Here is a 22,107-nt window from a genome sequence, read left to right as displayed (position 1 = left end):
TGTAACCCCACTCAAGTTGGTAGAGATGCCTGGGGCAGGCACTCTGGAGCAATTATTGCAACTTAGATCACATGTCAATGCCAAATCTATGATCAGGGAGTTGGCATTATTGAGAGTTACCCCTTGGTAAAGCCTGGAGGTCAGATCAGTCTCCTGGGACAAGGTAACAACACTGTCTCCATCAGAGCCAGTGGCCATTCTGTGTGTGTACATGTGTGTACATGCATCCTCCCTGACTGTTCCCTGGGGCTCCTAAACAGATATTGCCCCAGATGTGTGGCCCCTGCAATAACAGAGTATAGTCTGGGCAACAACTTAAGGATGATGACCTCCCTGTACCCCACACTTCCACAGAAAGAGTCGAGCTGTGTGAGGGGAGGCCACTCTGCAGTTGCTATGCATGGATAGGTAGTTTATGTGAGACCCGCCCCAACAATCCCCAGTGCTGCACTTAGCCTCTGGAGCCTAGACCTCTAAGAAAGTGGGGGAAAACAGGAATGGAATGGCCTCTGCTTCTCAGTAAGTGCTCTGCGGCCGTGTGTGTGTGTGTGTGTGTGTGTGTGTGTGTGTGTGTGTGTGTGTGTATGTGTGTGTGGTTTCCAGACACAGCTGACTTGGTGGTTTGGCGGCAGACTACAGGATGTTGGATTGCATCCTGATTGTGTCACCCCTTGGAAGAAGAGGATGAATAAACACATAGCCTTCTCTGCAAGCACAGCACGCCTTAAAGTTTGGAGATTTTCAGTCTTGCCTGTAAAGAAAAAAGCTCTAGACTAACTGTTGTGTCCTCCATTTGATCCTCAAGCTGCCATAAGGAGGTGGAACAGAGACTAAATAATGAAGCCTTGTGTAAGGTGGGCAGGTGCCCCGATGCCATAGCAGTTGGAGGCCATGTTCAGTAACTTGTAAATGGTAGAGCTGTCCAGCATGTTGGGCATAATAATGGGAGGGAGGGAAGAATAGAAAACCTGACCTCCCCAACCTCAAGGAGCCAACATCAAGAAGCTTATAGAATAGGTAGAGAATCAATATGCATTAAAAAAGGATAACCAGTAGTACTAGGAAACAGGATAACTGCCAAGTGAGGGGTCTGGAATGTAAGTGCTTGGGGGCCAGGTGAGAGTGGGTGCCAAGGAAAAGGTAGAGTAAGCTGTAGAGCCCAGGGGAGGGGTAGAGTTTGAAAGGGGAGCTCAGAGTTACCAGCTGGGCTGGAACCAGGCCAGTGAGGAAGGCCTGGAACGCCATGCTAAAGGGTTTGGACCTGGCCCAGCACCTCCTAGGCTTCATTAACTACTTTTATGTGGGCACCAATGAGAGGAAGCTGCCTTTGGGACCTCCTTGTCCAATTACGTTTGCAGCCCTAAGGAGACCTGGGCTTGAGTGGGGAGATTGGGACATGATGCTTTGGGGCTAGGTGATGGGGAGAAAGGGTCAGCTATAAGAAAAGAGGCTCCGTTGAATGGGAGAGAGCAGGTTTAGGGTTAGCCCTGACTTGTTTGAGGGGATGGTACAACTGCCCAGAGAGGCCATGTGGGGTCTAGGTTGCCAGCACCCACACTTGGGAGTCACTGATGCGAGGCTGCCGTGGGGAGGTGGACATTAATTGTGGAGAAAGTTGGCTTTGAGTGCCATGGTTCTCTGGTTGGGAGGGAAGGATGGCCAGAGGGGTTCAGGCCAAGGCAGTGGGCTGTGGTGAAGGTCAGCTGCTCGGGTGCTGAAGAGATGCCTTTGCAGGGCAGGAGCCAGGGCCACCCGTCCATTCCTGACCCTGAGCCTGTATCTACATCTGCCACTGGCCCTATCTCCTGGGCTGTCCTCAGCTGGACCTGCTTCCCCGCCCCGTAGCTATGGGCAGGAGAGACTCTGAATCCGCTGCCCTTTCCTCTCCTTCTCTCCTTCCTTTCCTTTCCTTCCTCTTTCCAACTGTCTCAGGGCAGTGGGGCTCAGGAATGGAGGAGGCAGGATTCTGCGCAACGTGGAGCTGTCTAAGGTCTGCCCTCCAGAGGGGCTGAGCCTGGGAACCTTCCCTCAGGCAGCATTTTACCCCATTCCAGGGAGTCAGAGAAACCAGCCACACAAGATGGAGTGTGACCATGACCCTCTGCTTTAGGTCCTTGTGGTTTCCTTTTATAGAGCGCTGGGCCAGCTCCAGTGGCCCCAGCTCACTCGGGGCCTGCCGCCCAGCTCTCTGCTAAGGCCAGGCCTCCACATTCTCACCTGGAACCTTCTGTCTAGACAACCAGGACTGAGATAGGGGTGGGATGGTGGCAGGAATCAGGAGCCAGGAGCTGGGGATCTCTAGAGAACACCACTGAGGCAGAAGGGAGGAGGCCTCAGAGTCTCGATCCCTCTGGAACCCACCCCTGAGCCCCAGTGGGGGGTTGTCTGTGTGAGGGCCGGCTCCTTTAGCAGGATCCATGCATGAGTCCCACATGTGGGTGTGTGAGGAGCAGCAGTGAGCATGGAGGGCCACGAGCCCAGCTGTTAGAGGAAGCCCCTCTGAGGGATCACGCGTGTGAGGGGGTCAGACCAGACCTGCCTCTGCTTGAGTCCTGCCTCAGTGGGAGGGTCTGGGAGGACTAGGCAGGGGCAGCATCCCCCGTCTCCTCAGAGCTGGCTGCAGGAACAGATGCACTTTGTAATCTGGGCCTCTGGGAGCATCTGGGGCCTCCTGCTGAGTAGGAAAACAGGTGGGCCCTTATGGGTAGCAGCCACAGCCCCTGGGGCCACCTACACCAGGAGAGATGGAGCCCTCAGGCCAGGCATCCCTGGCCATCCCAGGTGGAGCAAAGTCACAGAGTGGAAGGGCCTTTCCCCCTGGGGGCATCGGGCTCCCTCTGGGGAAACTTGGCCTGGAGCTGGCTTGGGAAACTTGGCTTGGGTGTACTCAGGGTGTGTCTGAGATTTGTTGAGAATTCAGACATCGGGCGGGGCTGCTTCGCTGTTTTAACTCAGATTTAGCGCCCACCCCCGCAGCCTTGACCTTTCTTCTCCAGTGGGCTCATGTCTTGTTTTATTTCTCTCTTGGCAGAATGCAGAGCCAGAGCCCCGGAGCCTCTCCCTGGGCGGCCATGTGGGTTTCGACAGCCTCCCCGACCAGCTGGTCAGCAAGTCGGTCACTCAGGGCTTCAGCTTCAACATCCTCTGTGTGGGTGAGTGTCAGGGCCTGGCCTTAGACAGAGGGTGGGTGAGAACCTCCTGGGAGAGGGGGTACTTCTGGCCCCCTGTTGAGCTACAAGGGGGCTTCCCAGGCAGAGTGAAACTTTGGGGGTGTCAGGATGAGGATTTGGTTGGTGTCTCTGCCAAGGTCAAGGATGGAGTTAGAGCCAGGGCCTGGCACAGCGTTGTCAGGAAGTTACTGGATCGGGCACATGAAAGTGGTTTGTAAACTGTGGGTGTTTATCACAGAGATTTAGGTTCATTTATTCATTTGTTTGTTCATTTAAAAAACATGTATTCATTTACTGTTTCCTACCCTGTGTCAAGGACGTTATGGTAAACAGCTCTGCCCCTCATCACCATATCCTGTGGTAAGTGCTCCGGCACTCATATGAACAAATACAGCCCCAAGCAGAGAGGCTCTCAGAGGTTCCCTGGGAGTCCCAGAAGGGCACAAAGTGCTCTGCTGGTCCCTCTGCAGGTGCCCTTCGGGAAGTGGCCCATCCTGAGTTCCCCCAGCTAAAGCCATGTGGAGCTAGGGCTGTCTAGGGTGCATGGGTTGAGCCACTGGTGGCTTTAGACCCTGGCCCCCCTGGTCCCGTGACCACCCTGGTCCTGGGAAGGGTGTTGTGTACAGCAGGTTATGTGTAAGGTGACTGGGTCTGCAGTGGTGTCTACCCAGCTGCACGGCTCTGCCTCTTCCCTGCTCCTTGAGGGAACACATCACACATCACACACAGCTATGTCTTCTGTCCAAGTCCACCTTTTGGCTCTTCCTTCCACAGGTTATTTCTGAGGCCACAGGAAAAGATAGTTCCTGGGGAATGGGGGTGATGAGGGATGGGGGTGGGCGGCCTGCCCCTTTCTCTTGTCCAGGGGCCATGGATGCCTGAGCCCTGCCTGGCCTAGCCACCAGCCAAGGACAGCCCCAGTTCCAGCCTGTGACACCCACTTGTTCCCCTCCTGTCCTCACCGCCCAGGGGAGACCGGCATTGGCAAATCCACACTGATGAACACGCTCTTCAACACGACCTTCGAGACTGAGGAAGCCAGTCACCATGAGGCATGCGTGCGCCTGCGGCCCCAGACCTACGACCTCCAGGAGAGCAACGTGCAGCTCAAGCTGACCATTGTGGATGCCGTGGGCTTTGGGGATCAGATCAATAAGGATGAGAGGCAAGAGGCGGGAAGGGTGGCCCCACCCAGCCTCTTCCCACCCCACCTACATTGGTCCCCATACCGGTAGCCCAGCCCTCACACTGCAGGGGGCCAGGGAGTGCCTCTTGGGGAGTATCTGAGGCTCTGTGGTCACCAACAGACCAGTTATTCCTTTAGGTGTCTGGAGAAGGGGTCAGCTGCCTGTATCCAGTCAGGGATCCTCGGGCAGAAGCTGTTCCCAGAAAGAAAAGGCCAGGGGGCAGCCTGGCTTGGCCCCGAGCCCTGAGCCCCCCAAGCCCCAAGCCCCTGATCTCAGCTGGCAGCCTCCTGGGTGATGGAGCTGTCTGTAGTTACAGGCCCATAGTTGACTACATCGATGCGCAGTTTGAAAATTATCTGCAGGAGGAGCTGAAGATCCGCCGCTCACTCTTTGACTACCATGACACAAGGATCCACGTTTGCCTCTACTTCATCACGCCCACGGGGCACTCCCTGAAGTCCCTGGATCTGGTGACCATGAAGAAACTAGACAGCAAGGTATCCCTGTCCCCACCCGCTGTCACAGGCTCCATAGTCTTCTGCTGCGATGCGATGTGGGTGGCTGCCTCATGCCTGTCCACCATGGTCCTCAGGGACCTCGTCGGGGGCTTGTGGATGGCCCCCTATTGGCTTGGTCCTCTCTCTGTCTTGCGTCTGTCCCTCCTGCTCCAGTGGCTCCCATTGCTCTGGGCTCTTTCTCCAGAGTCCTGTGCCCTGGGTCTGACCTTGAGCCCCTTGCTTGCAGCTGAATCACTGTCATTGTCAGTCCTGCTGCCCCTCCCGCTCCCAATAGTGTTTGTTGCCCTTCACCCCAGGGAACCTCCTTTCCCATCTCAGCCTGTTCTCTGATCATTTTCTATCTCTCAATTCCTAATTTCTAGCTCCTCCCTTCACTTCCCCCTTCCTCCCTGATATAAGTGTGCTTTAGTTCTTTCTGAGCCCATCAGGGAGAGGAGAGTTAAGGCCCAGAATTGGGATGTGAATGAGGGGTGGGTACTATAGGGGTAGAGAAGGGAGGCAGCTGTATGGGAAGGGCTAGAAGAGCTGTGCATTTTGAAGGGCATGTGGCCCCACAGCCCTTGTCAGCTCTCACGCGACTGCCTTCCCATTTCAGGAGTTCATTTTTATTGTGAAAAACGGGATAGCCTGGGTGTGGGAGATTTTGGGATCTTCTTATGGCTACTGCTGATGGGTCCTTTTACCTGCTTAGTGGGGAGCACAGCCCCCGACCACTCCTTCTGTCAGGCTCCAGGCCAATTAGGACCTTCAGAGGATTCTGGGTCAAAGCTGGGTATGCCTAGGGGGACCAGTTTTGGGGCTGGATGGTGATTTGGGGGAACCAGGGCTGTAAGAAGCACTGCAGACAATTGTTGAAACCCATCAGAATGGCCACAGGTGGCTGGGTTTGCACCATGGCTGCCTGTGGGAGTGGCTCCAGCTCTCTGGCCTCCTTCCCCCTGCCCGGGGATATGGCCTGGGCATGGCTAGCCATATCCTGGGCATGGCATGGGAACCATTGCTCAAAAGAGCCAACCAGCCTGCTGTCCTCTCCCCGATCCTGTCAGGTGAACATTATTCCCATCATCGCCAAGGCTGACACCATCTCCAAGAGCGAGCTCCACAAGTTCAAGATCAAGATCATGGGCGAGCTGGTCAGCAACGGGGTCCAGATCTACCAGTTTCCGACGGATGACGAGGCTGTTGCAGAGATTAACGCAGTCATGAATGTGAGCGTTGGGCGAGGGCCTCAGTGCCCTGGGGCCAGAGGGCGAGGAGCCGGCACAGATCTGACACAGCCCCAGGAGACTTTTGTTCCCCAGGATTCCAGCCTTAGCTTCTCCAGGACAGAAGGGTGGGCATCTGGAGCTGGCCAGTCCTACATCTGTGGGCAGGGGACAGGAGGAATCTGATAGTGGGCCTACACTGGGGACCCCAGGTTTGGGTGTCATAAGATCTGGACTCATGGAGGAGCCTGGAAATGGAAGGAGTTGAGCAGGCTTAAGGGTTTGGGAACCTGGAAGGGAGCCAGGCTCACAGGTCCTTTCAGGGAGCTCTAATGGCCCCTGGGAGGCCTGAGGGCTGAAAGAACAGCCTGGAGAATCAGGAGCACCAGGGAGGGGGTTGAGGGTTCAGCCCACTCCCCTGTTTGGAGTTCTGGGACATTTCTCAAGAAGAGAGCCAGGAAGCAAGCATCTGGGCCTGGAGCCTTTGTTCAGGTCTGGCTGCCCCTCCCTAGGACCCAAGGGCAGGGAGGGAGAGTCTGCCATTAGCCTGTGTCAACTCCGGGCTTACGCATACCTGGGCCCCTTTCCAGGCACATCTGCCCTTCGCCGTAGTGGGCAGCACCGAGGAGGTGAAGGTGGGGAACAAGCTGGTCCGAGCGCGGCAGTACCCCTGGGGAGTGGTGCAGGGTGAGTGTGGATGGGAAGTGCATCCCCAGCTCGGGGTAGAACAGTGTCCCCTGGCCTGCCCTGCTGCCTGTAGTACCCTGTGCTGTTTCTTCCTCATGCGCACCTGTGTGCCCACCCTGACTCTGGAGTCTGCCCGCCTGCATGCCTGCCTGATACCCCACCGGCCCCCTGCTTTCAGTGGAGAATGAGAATCACTGCGACTTCGTGAAGCTGCGGGAAATGTTGATCCGGGTGAACATGGAAGACCTCCGCGAGCAGACCCACAGCCGGCACTATGAGCTCTACCGGCGCTGCAAGTTGGAGGAGATGGGCTTTCAGGACAGCGATGGTGACAGCCAGCCCTTCAGGTGACAGCCTGAGCCAGAGTGAGCCTGTTTTCACAGCTGTGGCCAGACACACCATCCTGGCATCTGTTCCCTGGGGGACCCCACCATCCTCTTACCCCTCGTGCCCACATGATTCTACCTCTCTGGCTCTGCCCTACCCCATTCCTCCATATCCCATCCTTGGCCTCTCTTCTGTGGGTCTCCACAGCCTACAAGAGACATATGAGGCCAAGAGGAAGGAATTCCTGAGTGAGCTGCAGAGGAAGGAGGAAGAGATGAGACAGATGTTTGTCAACAAAGTGAAGGAGACAGAGCTGGAGCTGAAGGAGAAGGAAAGGGAGGTATGTGCCAGGCTGGGGGCTGGGGTGGGGATGCTGAGGGAGGGAAGGCCTGGCTGAGGGTAGAGGTGGGGGTGCCTTCCTGGCCCAGGCTCAAGCCCTCCTCTTCTTGCTCCCCCCATCTTCTGCCCCCTTTCTGCTGCCAGCTCCATGAGAAGTTTGAGCACCTGAAGCGGGTCCACCAGGAGGAGAAGCGCAAGGTGGAGGAAAAACGCCGGGAACTGGAGGAGGAGACCAATGCCTTCAATCGCCGGAAGGCTGCGGTGGAGGCCCTGCAGTTGCAGGCCTTGCATGCCACTTCGCAGCAGCCCCTGAGGAAGGACAAGGACAAGAAGAAGTAGGTGGCAGGCCACGGCTCTTGCTTTCGTTCTTGTCCCTCACCTCCCTTCTTGCTCTTCTCCCGCCCTCTCTTGTCCCTTTCCTGTTTTGTTTTCCCTCATCTTCAGTGGCTCTCTCCCCAGCTTTCTTGGTTGCCTTTCTTTTTCCTTCAGTAGTGATCCAGTGTCTCGCGATCTGGATCGCTCTCATAGTCATGCACTCTTGCTTGCACAGGCAATCTTGTGCTACCCCTCCCTCTGCCTTTTTCTCTCCTCCTCTTCCCCCTTCCGTCTCTTCCCCCCCCCCCCGCCCCCACCATTTCTTGCTTACCCATTCGCTCTCCTGTAGCCCCCTTGGCAGCTGTGGCCCTGCTGCAGCGTAGTGAAGGTGGGGCTGCAGGGGCGAGGAGCAGCCCGGAAAGGGCAGAGCTGCAGGGCTCTGGGAATGCTGGGAATGGTCTTTCAGGCCAGAGGAGGGACAGGACCTGGGAATGTCAGCATCTCCAGCTGACCAGATTCCAAAAGCTGCAGTGGTTTCTGCTTGGACAGCTGTGGCGCATCCCTCCTCAGTCTGTGGGGCAGTGGTGTGGGGCCCATATTGGCTGCCAGGTGGTGACGGAGAACCGTGGGCACTTGCGCCAGCCAACACCAGCCTCCTGGACACTGTGGTCACCACACAGCTGTTCTGAAGGGTCCGCAGCGCTAAAGGGAAGAAAGCAGCTTCCCACAGGGCCTCTGTGGTTTCTTTTGGGGAGAGGAGCTGCCCCTCAAGTAGAGGCTGGAGTTGTTCCTGCAGAGTGCAGACAGGAGAGAAAGACTGGATGGCAGGGAGGCCTTTCCCAGCACCAGGAGTGCAGTCAACGGAGTGGCCAGGTGGGGACAACTCTGAGTCACTTCTCCCTGGCGATCTTCATAGCCTGTTTCCACACCCTTAGCTGGAGTCCAGATGTTCTGGCTTCTGGGGCTCTCCCTCGCCCACCCATCTCATTCACAACCATGCCACGTCACATTATGGGGATTCCATACATCCCTCCTTCTCCCTGCCCTGGCCTATCTTGGGTACCATCTTTCTCTTACCAACCTAGGAACTAAGCAGGTGAACCCATCCTGGCCCTCATTCTTGGGATCCATTTCCTCCTGGGATATTTGGGGGTGTATATGTGCTGGCCCTTCCTTCCTTGGTGGCAGTGAAGCCTAGCCATTAGGGCCATGAAATGCATAGTTAGCTGTGGCCCTGGGCTGTTGCTTCTGGTGTTAGCCCTGCCCCCGCCCCACCCCCAATATGGCATTTCCTAACCACATGTGCATACACATGTGACACACACTGTCCTTCTCTCCTGTCCCATCTCACATACACAGTCTCAGGCACATATCTACCAGCACACAGTACACACATGTACAGAGGCACACACATACGAAGGAAAAAAAAACTCAAAGGACTTCTTGCTGGAGGAAACGGGGACAGAACCAGGCATTTCAGAACTGGTTGCCAATTCTCAGTCCTAAGGTCTGTCCTCTGCTTCAGGACAGACCCTCTTCCATTTTGTAGTTTCCCTCATCCCGATGCCTGGTGGCCCTACCCCAGCTGACAGTGCTGGGACAGATGTGCCCCTACCTGTCCCCAGGGAGGACCCCAGCCCCACACTCCCCTCAGCCATGAATTTCCCCTCTGCTCTGCATTTGCTTCCAGCCCCACTCCCACGCCCATCTTTCGGCTTGGTGAGCGTTGGGGCTCTGCGAGTTGGAACCTGTGTAGATTGCAAGCTGGCAGCTCAGAAATCAGGATTTTCCTGGGAGGGGGTGGAAGTCTATGACCCAGGTGCTGGCACCCAAAGTGACTTTGCTCTGCTTCCTGCCATCTTGTTAAAGAAAAGATAGCCAGGACTCCCTAGGAAATAAGCTGTGGAGAAACCACTCAGAAACTACAGACAAGGGCCTGTGGCCAGCTCAGGGTGTGAGAGCCAGTGAAGGTGGGTGCGGGCAGGCTGAAAGGACACCAGCACAGCCTTGGGGTGGGGGCTTGTCACTAGTGTCTGGTCTCCTGCTTTTCCCGTGCGGCCAGGGCTCCATGATATGTTCTCTAGGCCTGGGCCTGGAAAACAGGTCTTTCCTGTTTTCTGGACCTGCTAGAAAGCTTCAGTCAGTTTGGTCCCTGGGAGAGAAAACTCTCTTCCCATGACGACCCTACGGAGGCCAGGAGTGGGGTAGGTGGGGTGACTGGGAATGCTTCTTCCTGCCGCCCTGGTCAAGGGACTAGTGTGAGTCGGGAGTGCATTTTTGGAATGGGGGCAGGGGTGTTTTTCATGACTATTTGAGTGGTTTTGATTGGTTATACTTACTCTTTAAATTTGAATCCAAGTTTTTTGCAAAATTACTTCCGAATCAGATCTTGACCCTCAGCCTGGGACGCCACAAACAGAAGTGAATTCTCTGCTTTGCTCGTCACAAATGCCAAACTGACTGCCCTTTCGCAGTGTCCATCTTGCTGTCTTTTGCTTCTGTTTGATTTGGTCTGCATATCTTTTAATGTGTCTATTTTTGTTTTGTTTGTTTTATTTTTATTTTTCAGTTAACGCACGCACAGACTTACATGTCAAGAGTGGACTTTAGACTTTCATGTGTTAAGTTGCTTGAGTTACACCTTGTGACCCTTCTCCCATAACATGGTGTGAGGACGGACTGGGAGCCGGTACAGACTCCAGTGTTTACAGCTTTGCTTTCCCCTACCCGACCCCGGCCCCAGGCTGCCCCAGGCCTGGCGGGCCACCCCTCTCTATGCAAACACGTAAAAGCCAGGAATGCTGGAATCCAAAACTGACGAGGTTTATTTTTTTCAGAGCCAGTGGCTGGTCTTCCATTTACAGTGTCACTATTCCCTGACGGAGCTGTTGTGCCACTCCAGCGAAGGCCCCAGCCGGGATGCTAGGCCTAATTGTTCAGCGTGGAGATGGCAACTCACGTGGTGCCCTAGGTGCAGCTGCGTGGTCTGGTATACATGCTGCAAAATTCGCCCAGTTCCCCTCATTTTAATTTTTCTAACCTAGAGCTTAATTTTAATAACTTTAAAACACTTCTAAATATTTATTTTGGCACCAGCATCAAGACAAATAATATCCTCTCCCATTATTTTCATAAGTAACACAGATTTCCTGATTTTTAAAAACTAAAAATACCGCTAAACCTTTCTTATGTATAAAGTACGCCTATCATATATACAGGGAGAGCTGGGTAATAAACTTCCTGTAATGACAGTGTTTGGCATTTCTTTGTGGATGGAATTGGAACATGAACAAGACCATGTCCAGTGTTTTTACTGTGAATGTAAATGGAACAGCAGCCCAAAGCAGTTGTCTATGCCCCAGAGGTGCTACCTGTAAACAGGGACCAACTCCGTATGTGTGTTAAGTGTTTGACTCCAAGTAAGACTCCCAAGCAAATCCTGCATATTCCAAATGCAAAGAGTACTCAGTGGGAAAAAGGTTGTTACCTCAAAGTCATTGCTTCTTTCCTGGCTGGGTCACAGGGTGAAGAGATGAAGGTGTCTGACGTATACAGACAATGAGGGGAAAAGTGAGCAGCAAAGGAGCTTTCCCCTTCAACTGCACTCTAAAGGGGAACATTTTAAGGAAGTACTAGCAGCTTTGATTCTTCTATGCTCCTGTTGGTTTACAAGCCACCGAGAATGTCAGTGTTGAGAATATGGCCTGGTAAAATGGGAGATGGAAAATGATTAGACGAAAGGAAGGATAGTTTTAATGTTGAAGCACTGTGCTGGGCCTGGAGCTACCCAGAGGAATGCACAATGCTCCCCTCAAGGAGCTCACAGTCTAGCATACTCCCTGGCTGGAAGCCTCAGGAAGCCGTGCTAATTTATTGTGGAGTTGGTAGTTTGCTTTTCATGCCCCTGTCTTCTTTCTCATGGCCATTTCCCCCTTTTTGCCTGGCTTGCATTATTGATTTCCAGGACCAAGTCCTGGCTTCCTCCTGCCTTCCTGAGATGATGTTCTGCTCAGGGAGAGGCGGAGGGGTGAGCTGTGTACGTCCACTGAGGCACGGCCAGGAAGAGGCAGCCTTTACCTATGAGGGGCTCCATGCTCCAGCAGCAGAGCAGGTTCTAGTGACAATTCTCCAAGTTTTTATGCTATGACCGGGGTGGATCTAAATGTTGTGGGGCTGAAAGCTTGAATTATTTAGACAGACTTCTTTAAGAAAAACAATGTTAATATAAAATTAGGTACAGGGTCTTGGAAGGGGCCCTGAAGATTAGGGTTCATTAGCTTCACAATAAGTCCCCATCTGGTTGCAACTGAAAACTGATGCTTCAGTGAGGGTATCTGAAAAGGTAAACTGGCATATATCCAGGGCAAATGTGGGTTGCCAGTGGCTCATCTCTAGGGTAATTTTATGTCTGAAAGTATGCAGTTGGGTCAGAGCATGACCTTTAAGATAGCCTCTCTCAGCTAACATATTTCTGAAGATGAGGCCTGGTGACCCAGCAGGTTCATTGGACACATAAGAAATGAGAATTCCTGGTTCATGGGCCAACCTGGGGCTCTGGAGTGTGCAGATTTGGCCATTCGTCCATTGTGGCCCGCGGGTTGCATCCCGGGTATACTGAAAGGCCATACTCGTGGCTGGCTGCCTGCCTGTGGGCCTAAGCCTTCCCGGTATCTTCAGGGACACTTGACAGACTTCCGTTTTCTCAAGTCTGAGCTGCTTCCACAGGTCCCTCTAGCAAGCCTCACTGCACCTCTCCACCTGCTGTTTGTCTGGAATTTTGTTATCTTTAGCTGAGACCAAATTAAACGGTGCATAAAGTGAGCTTAAAACTTGCCACTGTTTAATAAGTTAGCTCTCATAGAATGTGACCCTGTCTGCAGGGTCTCATTTACCCTTCTTTTTCCCATTGTTATTTGTTGGCATTAATAGGGCTGTCTTACAGGATCATGTTGGCATTTACTATCATGTCTTTCATAAACCATGTTTGTTTGGGGTAGAAGAATCACCATATAATTTGTTGTCCAAACTAGGACTATTGAGAGAGAAAGGGGATGCTATTAATTACACCAGATCAATAGGCATAAACCAGACCTGTCCCAGGCCAATGGGAATATTTGGTCTTTCTAGTTGTGGGTAAACTGATCTAGGTGGTTTGTAATTGTGCATACTGACTGCATATATGTTTGTGTATGTCTAAATGTGGGCTCCCTGTTAAGTGGGGCTCATGGATACGAGGCCCGAGTGTGGCTTGCTAGTCTGTTATGTTAACATGCTTTTCTAAAATTGCTTCACGTGTTAATTCATTTACTCCTGTTTTTGTTCTTTTCCATTCACTTTGTACTCATTTTTTTCATTAAATTTTGCATTTATTTTGAGTTTTTGTGGTGTCTTTTTTGGGCAGTAGCTTTTCTGATTTAACAAGTTTCCTGAGCCCATTAATCTGCTACAACTGTGGTAAAATACAGCTTGTCTGTTCTTTGAATTTTGTGGAGGTTGATCTACTTCTGTAGGAATTGTTTTAATAGGAAACCCTGCTACAGGCATCTGTGAAAGGCTCTTGGATAGGTGGGGGATGGAGAGAAGAGTCACAGGAAAGTCACAGAAAGGTAAAGGTGCAGTCTGTGGTCCACGAATCTTTATTGGACAACTGGGTGCAGGACATGAGAAAAGGGGCACCTGCCCTCGAGGAGCGTTCCTCCTTAGCAAAAAGGCTTCCCATGGGACTGCTAATATTTGAGTGTCAGAACTGCTCGGAACCACATTACATGCATTAACTCCTCTAATCCTCATCCTAATCCTATGATTAGGGACCATTCATCCCCATTTTATAGCTGAAACACAGAGGTTTAAGTAATTAATTACCCAAGGTTACACGGCAAGTAACTGGAGTTGAGATTTGAATGCTGGTAATCTGCACCCTTAATTCCTGAGCTACAGCTGCTCCTTGGCATCTCAATAGAATGATGGAAGAGTAGTGGAAGTGTGGCCAGGTTAAAGTACACAGCCTGATGATGTGGGCTGGTGGACCTGAGACTGTTTTTTAGAGGTAGATAGCCCTAGGGGACAGGCAAAAGTTTGGCTGAGGAAGGGCAGACTGGTGGTTGACAGGTGGTAAAAAGTACGTGGGTTTCTTTTTTAAGGAGCTTTCTCCATTGAGCACTAGGTAGATTTGGGAAGACCAAAATGAGAAAATGGGGATCCCTGCAGGAAGAGTGGTGTGAACACATCCCTAATGCAGGCATAGCTCAGCTCTACTTTTGGGAAGGCAGGCAGCAGGGAGGCAAAGTATTCACCAACCTTTGAAGGACAGAGACTTTCCAGGAAGCCAGAGGGAGGAGGGTCTCCTAGGTGGTGGAAACATCATCAAATGACTTGGCTCATTCATTTCAGGGAAGTACTGTTTGGACAAGTTTAAGACAGGTCTATGATGCCCCCTCCCTGCCCTGTTCTTCCTCCCTGTTCCTCCCTGAGCCCACCTACCTTTCTTTCTGCCATAGCATCTGCCTCTGAGCTTTTTCCATCTCCATTTTCTTCACCAATCCCTGCCTTTCTATAGGTGGGGTCAAAAAGGAAAATGGATTGTATCCATATTTCTCCCTGAGAAGTGTTTCCCAATCTCTGCGTTGAGGTGGGATAGGAGTTCCTAATGTCAGAAAAGAATATTAGAGGGAAATAGGATGGGATCTGGGGCCTCAAGGCAAGCTTGAAAAGCAGATAAGACTTTTTAAAATCCACAAGTGGGACTTTGGCAATACAAAAGTGAGCTTCCCTATAGAAGAGTTCTATCATTTACAGAAAGTCAGAGCAGAAGGTTGTCTCTTATCCCAGTCCTGGGACTCACAGGTCTACCCTCTGCTTTCTCCAAGAGGTTGAGTTGGATCAGCTCTCGGAATCTAGCTCACATCCAGAGCCACCTGGTTAAGCAGCAGATGTCTTCCAGCAGTTCCCCAAAGCCCGGGACACCCAAGCTGGTATGGGCCCTCGGGATGTCCTCCTGCCTTATGCACTGTGGTCCCACTTACACTGGAAGGAGGCAGAGGGCACTCACGGCCACCACTGGAAGCTGTGAGCAGCATGGCCTCAGCATCTCCATCTGTAAGATGGGTTCTGGACTAGAGGAGAGTTCTTGATATGACCTAGGAGATAGTGTTCCAAATATATCTGACTCTCACAAGCCTAAATGCATGGTAGCTCAAAATAAGATTCATACAGGATTGGAAGCAATTAAAGTTTAATTTTAACAAAAGCTCCAGCAAGCAAAAGTGTGTTAAGAAAAAATAGAGATGTATACTAACTCTATAATATAGACAATTATGGTATATCTAGCCCTTGACCACTTTGCACCTAGTAAATCATTCCCTTCCCACACCATGGCTTGGCACATTTACACACACACACACACACACACACACACACACACACACAGCCACCATAGTTCAGAGTGGAAGACTTCACAAACCACCTCTGAATGTGTAGCTCAGTCATTCATGTCCCCAACACAACTTACACAGCCCCAGCTGGCATCTGTGTCAGCTGCACTCCCCTGCTCAGAGAATGGCTCTGTGGTAGCACAGCTTGAGAGAAGCAGCTGGCTCCTCCTCCTGGCAGCACTGTGGTTGGAGCAGGCTTGGCCTCAGAACCTGCTCATCCCAACAAAGCACTCAGAGCTGTGCCTTCCATCACAGGTGTTTGCCTATAATACCCATTCATTAGCACAAAATCCCTCTAGTTAAACTAATAACTGAAAACACTTTGCTTAAGAGTAACAAAGGAAAGATATATCTAAAGCTTGCTCAAGTTACATTAAACAAAGCATACTTTATAATCCAGTCCTTGTAAAAAGAAGACATAAGTCATGGCCATGGTCAGGTAAATGTGTCTGCAGAGACTGTCCCATGTTAGGAGTTGCAGGCAGGGTAGTTGGGACTGGAAGCACCGTATATATGTTTGGGATAAGCCTGGGAAGTTGGAAGGACCTGGCCAGCTCTGGCAGGTAGAGCAGCAAGAACTGGTCAGAACTAGCCCCAACCCTTCAGCCCTGAGCCAGGCCTGCCTCTTGGTCTCATATTCCAGTGCTCTCAGGGGCCAATGCCAACTCTTGCTGGAGAAGGAAGGAAAAGCAAGCTGCCATTTGAACATTCATTCATACTCCCTGGCTTCAGGCCCAGGGGAGAAAAAGGGAAGGCAGGGCCATAGTCTATGAGACCACCCTGATCTCTACTGACCCCAGCCTGCCTTTCCCTCCTCACTTTATTTTTTTTCCAAGGGCTTAGTTGGGAACTTTTTCTCAGTTGCTCTTCCAGAGCCACCTTCCCTTTTTACAGGATTAATAACAAGCCAAAGAACTCATGGTAGTCCAAGCAAGGAGTTTTCACATTATGCTCTGAAGGCCCCAGGGTGGAGGCAGAGCGGCTGGTTGGCAGGTGACATAAAGTTGTCTGTGCAGGATGATGACTGAAAACTTCTCAGTTGCTGCGTTACAAGTTCCTTGCAGCAGCTGTACTGCATATCACCAACCTATATTAGAATAGAGTGGCCATCTTCAAGCAGAACCATCATACATTCTAAGAAATTGGCAATTGAGTGCCAAAATGTTAGCATGAAGCAAGTTCAGGAAGGTCCAACCACCCAACTAAGGACCACTAATCCTGCCATCTCAGGGACATCCATTTCCAACCTCAGTAAAGTTGTCGTTAGTTTAACCATGCATTCCATCCTAACCTATCTGTTCTGAGGGATTCTGACACACCCCCCTCCTCCTTGTGCCCCGAGAATGCTTGCCTCATGGTACCCGTGTACCTGGTACCACACACTCGTACAAAGGAGAGGTGAAGGAGTTTAAAATTTATGCTCCCCAGTATTAAGCTCAGGGTTGCTTCCTCCTAAGCCAGACATCCCCCTGACCCCCAGTCCTCTTGGCTACAAGGGCTCCCATTGAGATAAAGATTCTAGCACTCTCAAGAGACCACTCCCATTGGTCCAGTGAGGAGAACACATGTCCTATCTCAAGTGCATACAGCATGGCCAAGTGTGGAAAGCCTAGCCTTTGGGCAGACTCTTTCCAGGGTTATGGCCAGAACATTTTCCAGAGGCCACAAGGGGAAAGGGTACCCCTTTGGGGTCAGAGTGCATCAGCTAAAGGGGCAAAACACAGAGCCTGGTGTGGGGCAAAGTTGATGTCTACCTGTGCTTTCTTTAGCAGATCAGATATAGGAGCACACCAACCGGGCATGAGCCTCTCCAGCTCTAAGGTGATGATGACCAAGGCCAGTGTGGAGCCCTTGAACTGCAGCAGCTGGTGGCCGGCCATACAGTGCTGCAGCTGCCTGGTCAGGGATGCGACGTGGAGGGAAGGATTCCTCTGAGGCAGCAGCTCCAACACATGGGGCCAGCTCAGGACCACCAGGGCATGGAACTGGAGACCATGGTTTTTAATGTTAGAACAGAAAACCCCATACTTTTCATATATCAATGACCAGAAGTGCAAACAATTTGAATTTCCATCAGGGAACATCAAATGTTGCCCAAACCTTTTCATTCCTATCCATGGCTCCGTAAGGGGCTTGAGGCTTAATGCCCACTCTGTGGCCAAGCTGAGCTTCCACCCCAGAGACAAAAAAAAAAAAAAAAAAAGAAGAGTCTGCTTTGTGACGTCATTGTTATCAGTGGAAAGTACCTAGATGACAATGTTTCCATTCTGAAAAATAGAAACATACTATTCAAGACCAAGCTGGCAGAAAAGTTACTTGTATCTGCTTATCATAAGAAACTCTGCAACTTGGCAACAGTGGCCAGTTTTCATAATGAAACAGCCCTTAGTAATTTAATCTTCATGCTTCATAACAAACCAAAACCCCATGAGATTTCCACATTGCATAATTTTGCCTTACTAACAGAATCATATCCTTAAGGATGACCATCATTCCCCCAACTAAAACAAATACAAACTAATGTATGATATTTTTTTAAGTGCCAGATCAATATGGTCTAAAGCCTCAATAAGGATTGTGTGTAGGTGACTAAAGACAGCTAAGTGAATGTGTGTAAAGTGTAGCAAAAGCAGACAGATATTTATGTACAGTATTCATAGAATGGAAAGTTAAATATTTTTGCAGTGTGTATTTAAAAGAGAAACCATAATAGTGCCGTCTAAAAATCTTTGTAAAGTTAATTTAATGTCCTTTAGAAGTGGGAGTCTGGTGGAACTGTGTTGGATTTAAGATACCTTTTCACTCTCCCGTATGTCATGAGCCTTGTGGGTCACCTCACTGTGGTGCATGTGCAAGGGCGTGTACATGCCTGTGCTTTGCCGTCCTATGTTGTAAACAGCTGTTCCAAAGGCACAAACGAGTTTAGGGTAGACTCTGTAAACGCCTCCTTACTCACTATAGTCAAGAAGTCCAGCGGCGTCCCAATATAAAGGTCCCAGTGCAGTCTGTCCAGAATAGCCAGCTCCATCCTTAGCAGCTCATTCGGGGAATAGTCAGAGCCATAGTGCTTTATAAAGTCTTTTACTTGTGGAATAAACTGTAAAAAGAAAATAAAGAGGCCAAAGCCCTACATCATGTCATAGTAGCTTTTGTTTTCTTATCCATGGGGACTGGGCATTCATGACCTTAGTGGAGTTGTCTTCCTGTGGCCTGCCACAGAAAATGCTTCTGAAAGAAATACTAAACCAGATCTTCGCTATCTGTCAAATCCTCAGGTGGTTATGTATTGAATATTACATGGTCCCCCTCTGAAACCAGGTCTTGATCCCCCAACTGCATACTAGCTCATACCCAACAGTGCTTTGGAGGCTGGGGCTGTCCATCTCCCCTGTTCAGCTGCAAGAACTCACCCAAAGCTTTCCAGGAGCCATGGGTTCTGCCTATCCCTATTCCTGATCCCTACCATGGGTACTGGGCATACAGAAAAAAACTGTGCTTTTGAGCTTCCTAGTCTGTACCAGACAGACACATTGATAAAACCTCATATGGGTTTTTCAGCATCACAACTGCAAACTTCCTTCAACCTTGATTGAAGGTGGTTCAGTTCTGGCAAATCTATGGCTTTTCCCACAGAGGGACTAATAAGACTTGTCTATGAGTAAACATTCAAGTACCAAGTATATTAAAGGTTTGATCCTATGTTTTTAGATGGACAGAAGTATTACTATAACATCCAGAAAAAGGGTCACTTGATTTTTAGTTGGACAAAAGCAACTTGGGCATTAATTCTATTCTAATAAACAGGAGTTTAAAACATTTTTTTTTTTTTTTTTTTTTTTTTTGAGGCGGAGTCTCGCTCTGTCGCCCGGGCTGGAGTGCAGTGGCCTGATCTCAGCTCACTGCAAGCTCTGCCTCCCGGGTTTACGCCATTCTCCTGCCTCAGCCTCCCAAGTAGCTGGGACTACAGGCGCCTGTCACCTCGCCCGGCTAGTTTTTGTATTTTTAGTAGAGACGGGGTTTCACCGTGTTAGCCAGGATGGTCTCGATCTCCTGACCTCGTGATCCGCCCGTCTCGGCCTCCCAAAGTGCTGGGATTACAGGCTTGAGCCACCGCGCCCGGCCTTAAAACATCTTTATTGAAGGTTTGGAACTGGACACACAACTTCTTCCCTGCCTCATCAGACCCAGAGATCAGCTAAGGGTGACCCCTGCGGCAATGGCAGTGATTTCACCATCCCCAAAATGGGAAAAGTTGGAGGGAGGTAGGAAAGTTTGGAAAGGATATTAGGAGATGATCTCCTCCTGAACAGATGGCACAGTGAAATTCAGCCATTCAGGCATGCCTGAAGCACTCATGGGCCCTTGTACTTTACCCCCAGCACATGGCCCTCCTGTCCCTCTCAGGGGTCCCAGAGTTCCCAAAGACCAGCTTCATTGACACAGCCAAGTCCTCAAGTCTCAGGCAGCTTTCTTAGACATAATTGCTTGGGGTGGATGTTAAGTCACATGGTTTGGGAGGCCTTTTTCCTTGCTCAACAGCAGATGCCCCTGTTTAGAGAGAGGTAGCATCTGGTATCAACCAGTGAGGCCATATGTATCTGTCAAGAGTTCAGGTCTCTAGGTTTGGTGGGCCAGGACAGTTCAGCTGTTCTACTTGTTCATTTGTGGGGTCTCAAAGTCTGACAAGCCGATGGAAGGGACAGCAGAGATGCTGGCAAGTTGGTGACTTTTCCAAAACATCCACCATACGTGAAGGGCACAAACCTATCATGAAACTGGAGTCCTCCAATAATACACCCCTATACCTGAAGTGCAGCCCAGTGTGGACTTCCAAGGATGCATACCTCCTGTTCTTCATTAACTTTTGCAGCAAGCCTCAAGGAAGTAATTGTGGCGCAATGTAGGTATTTCTCTTTTACCTGTGGTATGGAACAAACACATTTGAGCAGAATATGAATGCCAGAAACAAACGGAAAAGCATCTGTGTTTGTTTTTTTTAATATACTTTTTTGAGATGGAGTCTCACTCTGTTGCTCAGACTGGAGTGCAATGGCATGATCTTGGCTCACTGCAACCTCCACCTCCTGATTTTGAGCGATTGTCCTGCCCCAGCCTCCTGAGTAGCTAGGACTACAGGCACGGGCCACCACGCCTGGCTAATTTTTGTATTTTTAGTAGAGATAGGGTTTCGCCATATTGGCCAGGCTGGTCTCGAACTCCTGACTTCAGGTGATTTCCCCCCCACCCCACCCCTTTGACCTCCCAAAGTGCTGGGATTACAGGCATGAGCCATTGCGCCCAGCCGTTTGTTTTAATAAGCTTTTTTCCATTTTTAAAAGGCTCCATTTCTCCACAAGACAGAATGCTAGTGCCATTTTTAGATCTGACCAATGAGGATGCTCCTGATTTCAGAACTGCAGATGACTGGGCAGTATTCCTTCATTTCGGGACTGACTGGAGGTGGGAAATACGGCACCTTCTCAGGGAACCCAGTCTCATCCTAGCCTCAAGCTGCCCTCGACAAGTCGAGACAAGCACATCCTACCTCATTCCACAGGAAGCCCTTTCCCAGCTACTTCCTCTCACGCTCCCCAAGCCCCGACCCTGATGTCCACATGACCCTGAGACAGCCAGTGTAGGATGTGGAGAGGTTCCAAAACCAGCTCTACCACTGGAAGCAAGTTAGTTTATACACCTTGGTTTAAGCATCTGGAACCCCTCACCTCTCACGCAGGAATGGGGAGCAAAGGTTAGTTTCTTCTTTCACCATCTGCCACCGTCCCTCAGAGGCCTCCCTACCTTCACTGAAATCAGGAGGCGGCTGAAGATGGTGAGGGCCAGGTTAAAAGTGGACTGGGAGAAGTAAAAGATGTTCTGAAGCCGCAGGAGCCACAGCACGACTGACTCGAAGGCATTGCAGATTTCATCCCGCTAGGAAGAAGAGCAGGTGGGGCGAGGAAAGTCGTTAGCGGCCACTCCTGGTCCCCCAGCAGCAGGAGCCTCCTGCTTAAGGTGCCGGCGGGCAGTGAGAAGTCCCTTCCCCTGCAGGCCCGCTGGGAGTAAGCGCCCCGCTGGCGCAGCGGCTCACCCATCACCCCCAGCCCGCGCGCCCGCTTTTCGTCGTAGGCCGAGTTCCTTGATTCAAACAGGCCCTCTTCCGAAGGCCCTGCTATCAAGACGCCCTCTTAGAGAGAAGCTGGTGGGTCTAGCCTCTTGCCTCTCTTGAGGGGCCACACCTGCGGAAGCGCCCGGCCTCCAGGTGCAGAACTCCGGAGCGCTGGTGCAGGTGGAGGCCACATCCGCCTGCCGTGTGCGCGCAAGGAGGGCCACACTGCAGGGACGGGTACCTGGGGTTTGCCGCCCCGCCACAGGCGCGCCTCGCGGTCTTGGGCCAGCTGCAAGTGGCAGAGCAGCCGGCGCTCGTCAAGGACGCCTTCCAGGTTGCGCGGCTTGAGGGACTGTGGAGCAGGCCGCGGAGCTTGCTCTGGGGCGGCGGCGGGGACCGGGTCTGCGGTTCTCCCGGCCGTCGCCGTATTGCGCTGGGGCCGCAGGGGGACTGTCGCGGACGCCGCGTGGAGGGAAGCCGCTCCGGGCTGGCTGGTCCCAGGGCACCTGCTCCGGGTGCTCGGAGGCAGAGGGGCCTCCCCCGGAGACGGCGGGAGAGGAACGCCCAGGGCTGCTTCCTCCAGACCGGCGCCTGGACGCCCGTCTGGGCTCTGGACTGCCCTGACCTCTGAGCTCGACGGCTGCGGCGGGAACCGAGCACCCGAGGCCATGTCGTGAGCGGGATCCTAAGTCTGAGTCGCTGCTTAACCCGGCATTTTATAACCCAGCGCCCCGAACACTGCAGCCTGGGGCGCCGCCGGGGGAGGTGGGGAGGCGGGCTCTGCGGGCCCCACCCACAACGCTCCCGGTGGAGCTACCCCTCG

General features: G+C 51.7%; 2 protein-coding genes across 8 annotated transcripts in view; one reads left to right on the top strand and one right to left on the bottom strand.

Annotated features, from left to right (window-relative positions):
* The window catches only part of SEPTIN8 (septin 8), a 27,381-nt gene extending 9,066 nt beyond the window's left edge, over nt 1-18,315 (top strand). Inside the window, exons 2-10 of one of the 7 annotated variants that reach the window (XM_030927029.1) lie at nt 3,032-3,152; nt 4,140-4,335; nt 4,674-4,854; nt 5,922-6,083; nt 6,671-6,767; nt 6,946-7,114; nt 7,302-7,434; nt 7,578-7,768; nt 16,948-18,315. In XM_030927029.1, coding sequence (XP_030782889.1) covers nt 3,032-3,152; nt 4,140-4,335; nt 4,674-4,854; nt 5,922-6,083; nt 6,671-6,767; nt 6,946-7,114; nt 7,302-7,434; nt 7,578-7,768; nt 16,948-17,113 — 1,416 coding nt within the window. In that variant the 3' untranslated portion in view covers nt 17,114-18,315. Of the gene's footprint in view, nt 1-3,031; nt 3,153-4,139; nt 4,336-4,667; nt 4,855-5,921; nt 6,084-6,670; nt 6,768-6,945; nt 7,115-7,301; nt 7,435-7,577; nt 7,769-10,317; nt 13,124-16,947 lie in introns of those variants that run through there. The other 6 variants (XM_030927028.1, XM_030927027.1, XM_030927032.1 and 3 more) reach the window with 6 other exon arrangements.
* CCNI2 (cyclin I family member 2) lies at nt 17,482-22,107 on the bottom strand. The gene is made up of 4 exons (XM_030927035.1): nt 21,526-22,107; nt 20,978-21,109; nt 20,023-20,097; nt 17,482-18,275 (listed from the first exon to the last, which is right to left on the bottom strand). Exons 1-4 carry the CDS (start codon nt 21,952-21,954, stop codon nt 18,063-18,065), a joined length of 849 nt encoding a protein of 282 aa, XP_030782895.1. The 5' UTR covers nt 21,955-22,107; the 3' UTR covers nt 17,482-18,062.

The sequence above is a fragment of the Rhinopithecus roxellana genome, chromosome 3, assembly GCF_007565055.1.
Source record: "Rhinopithecus roxellana isolate Shanxi Qingling chromosome 3, ASM756505v1, whole genome shotgun sequence".
NCBI classification, from domain to species: Eukaryota; Metazoa; Chordata; class Mammalia; order Primates; family Cercopithecidae; genus Rhinopithecus; species Rhinopithecus roxellana.
The sequence above is the reverse complement of the archived record's forward strand: the minus strand, read 5'-3'. Positions and strand labels throughout refer to the sequence as shown.

Bases quoted from the DNA above. Each gene is read 5' to 3' on its own strand.
- CCNI2 (XM_030927035.1), bottom strand. From the start codon at position 21,954: ATGGCCTCGGGTGCTCGGTTCCCGCCGCAGCCGTCGAGCTCAGAGGTC. The intron at 21,110-21,525 runs GTACCCGTCCCT...TCTTCTTCCTAG, and splicing joins GGCGGGGCGGCAAACCCCAG to CGGGATGAAATCTGCAATGC. The intron at 18,276-20,022 runs GTATGCATCCTT...TTCTTTTTACAG, and splicing joins AAGTTAATGAAGAACAGGAG to TTTATTCCACAAGTAAAAGA.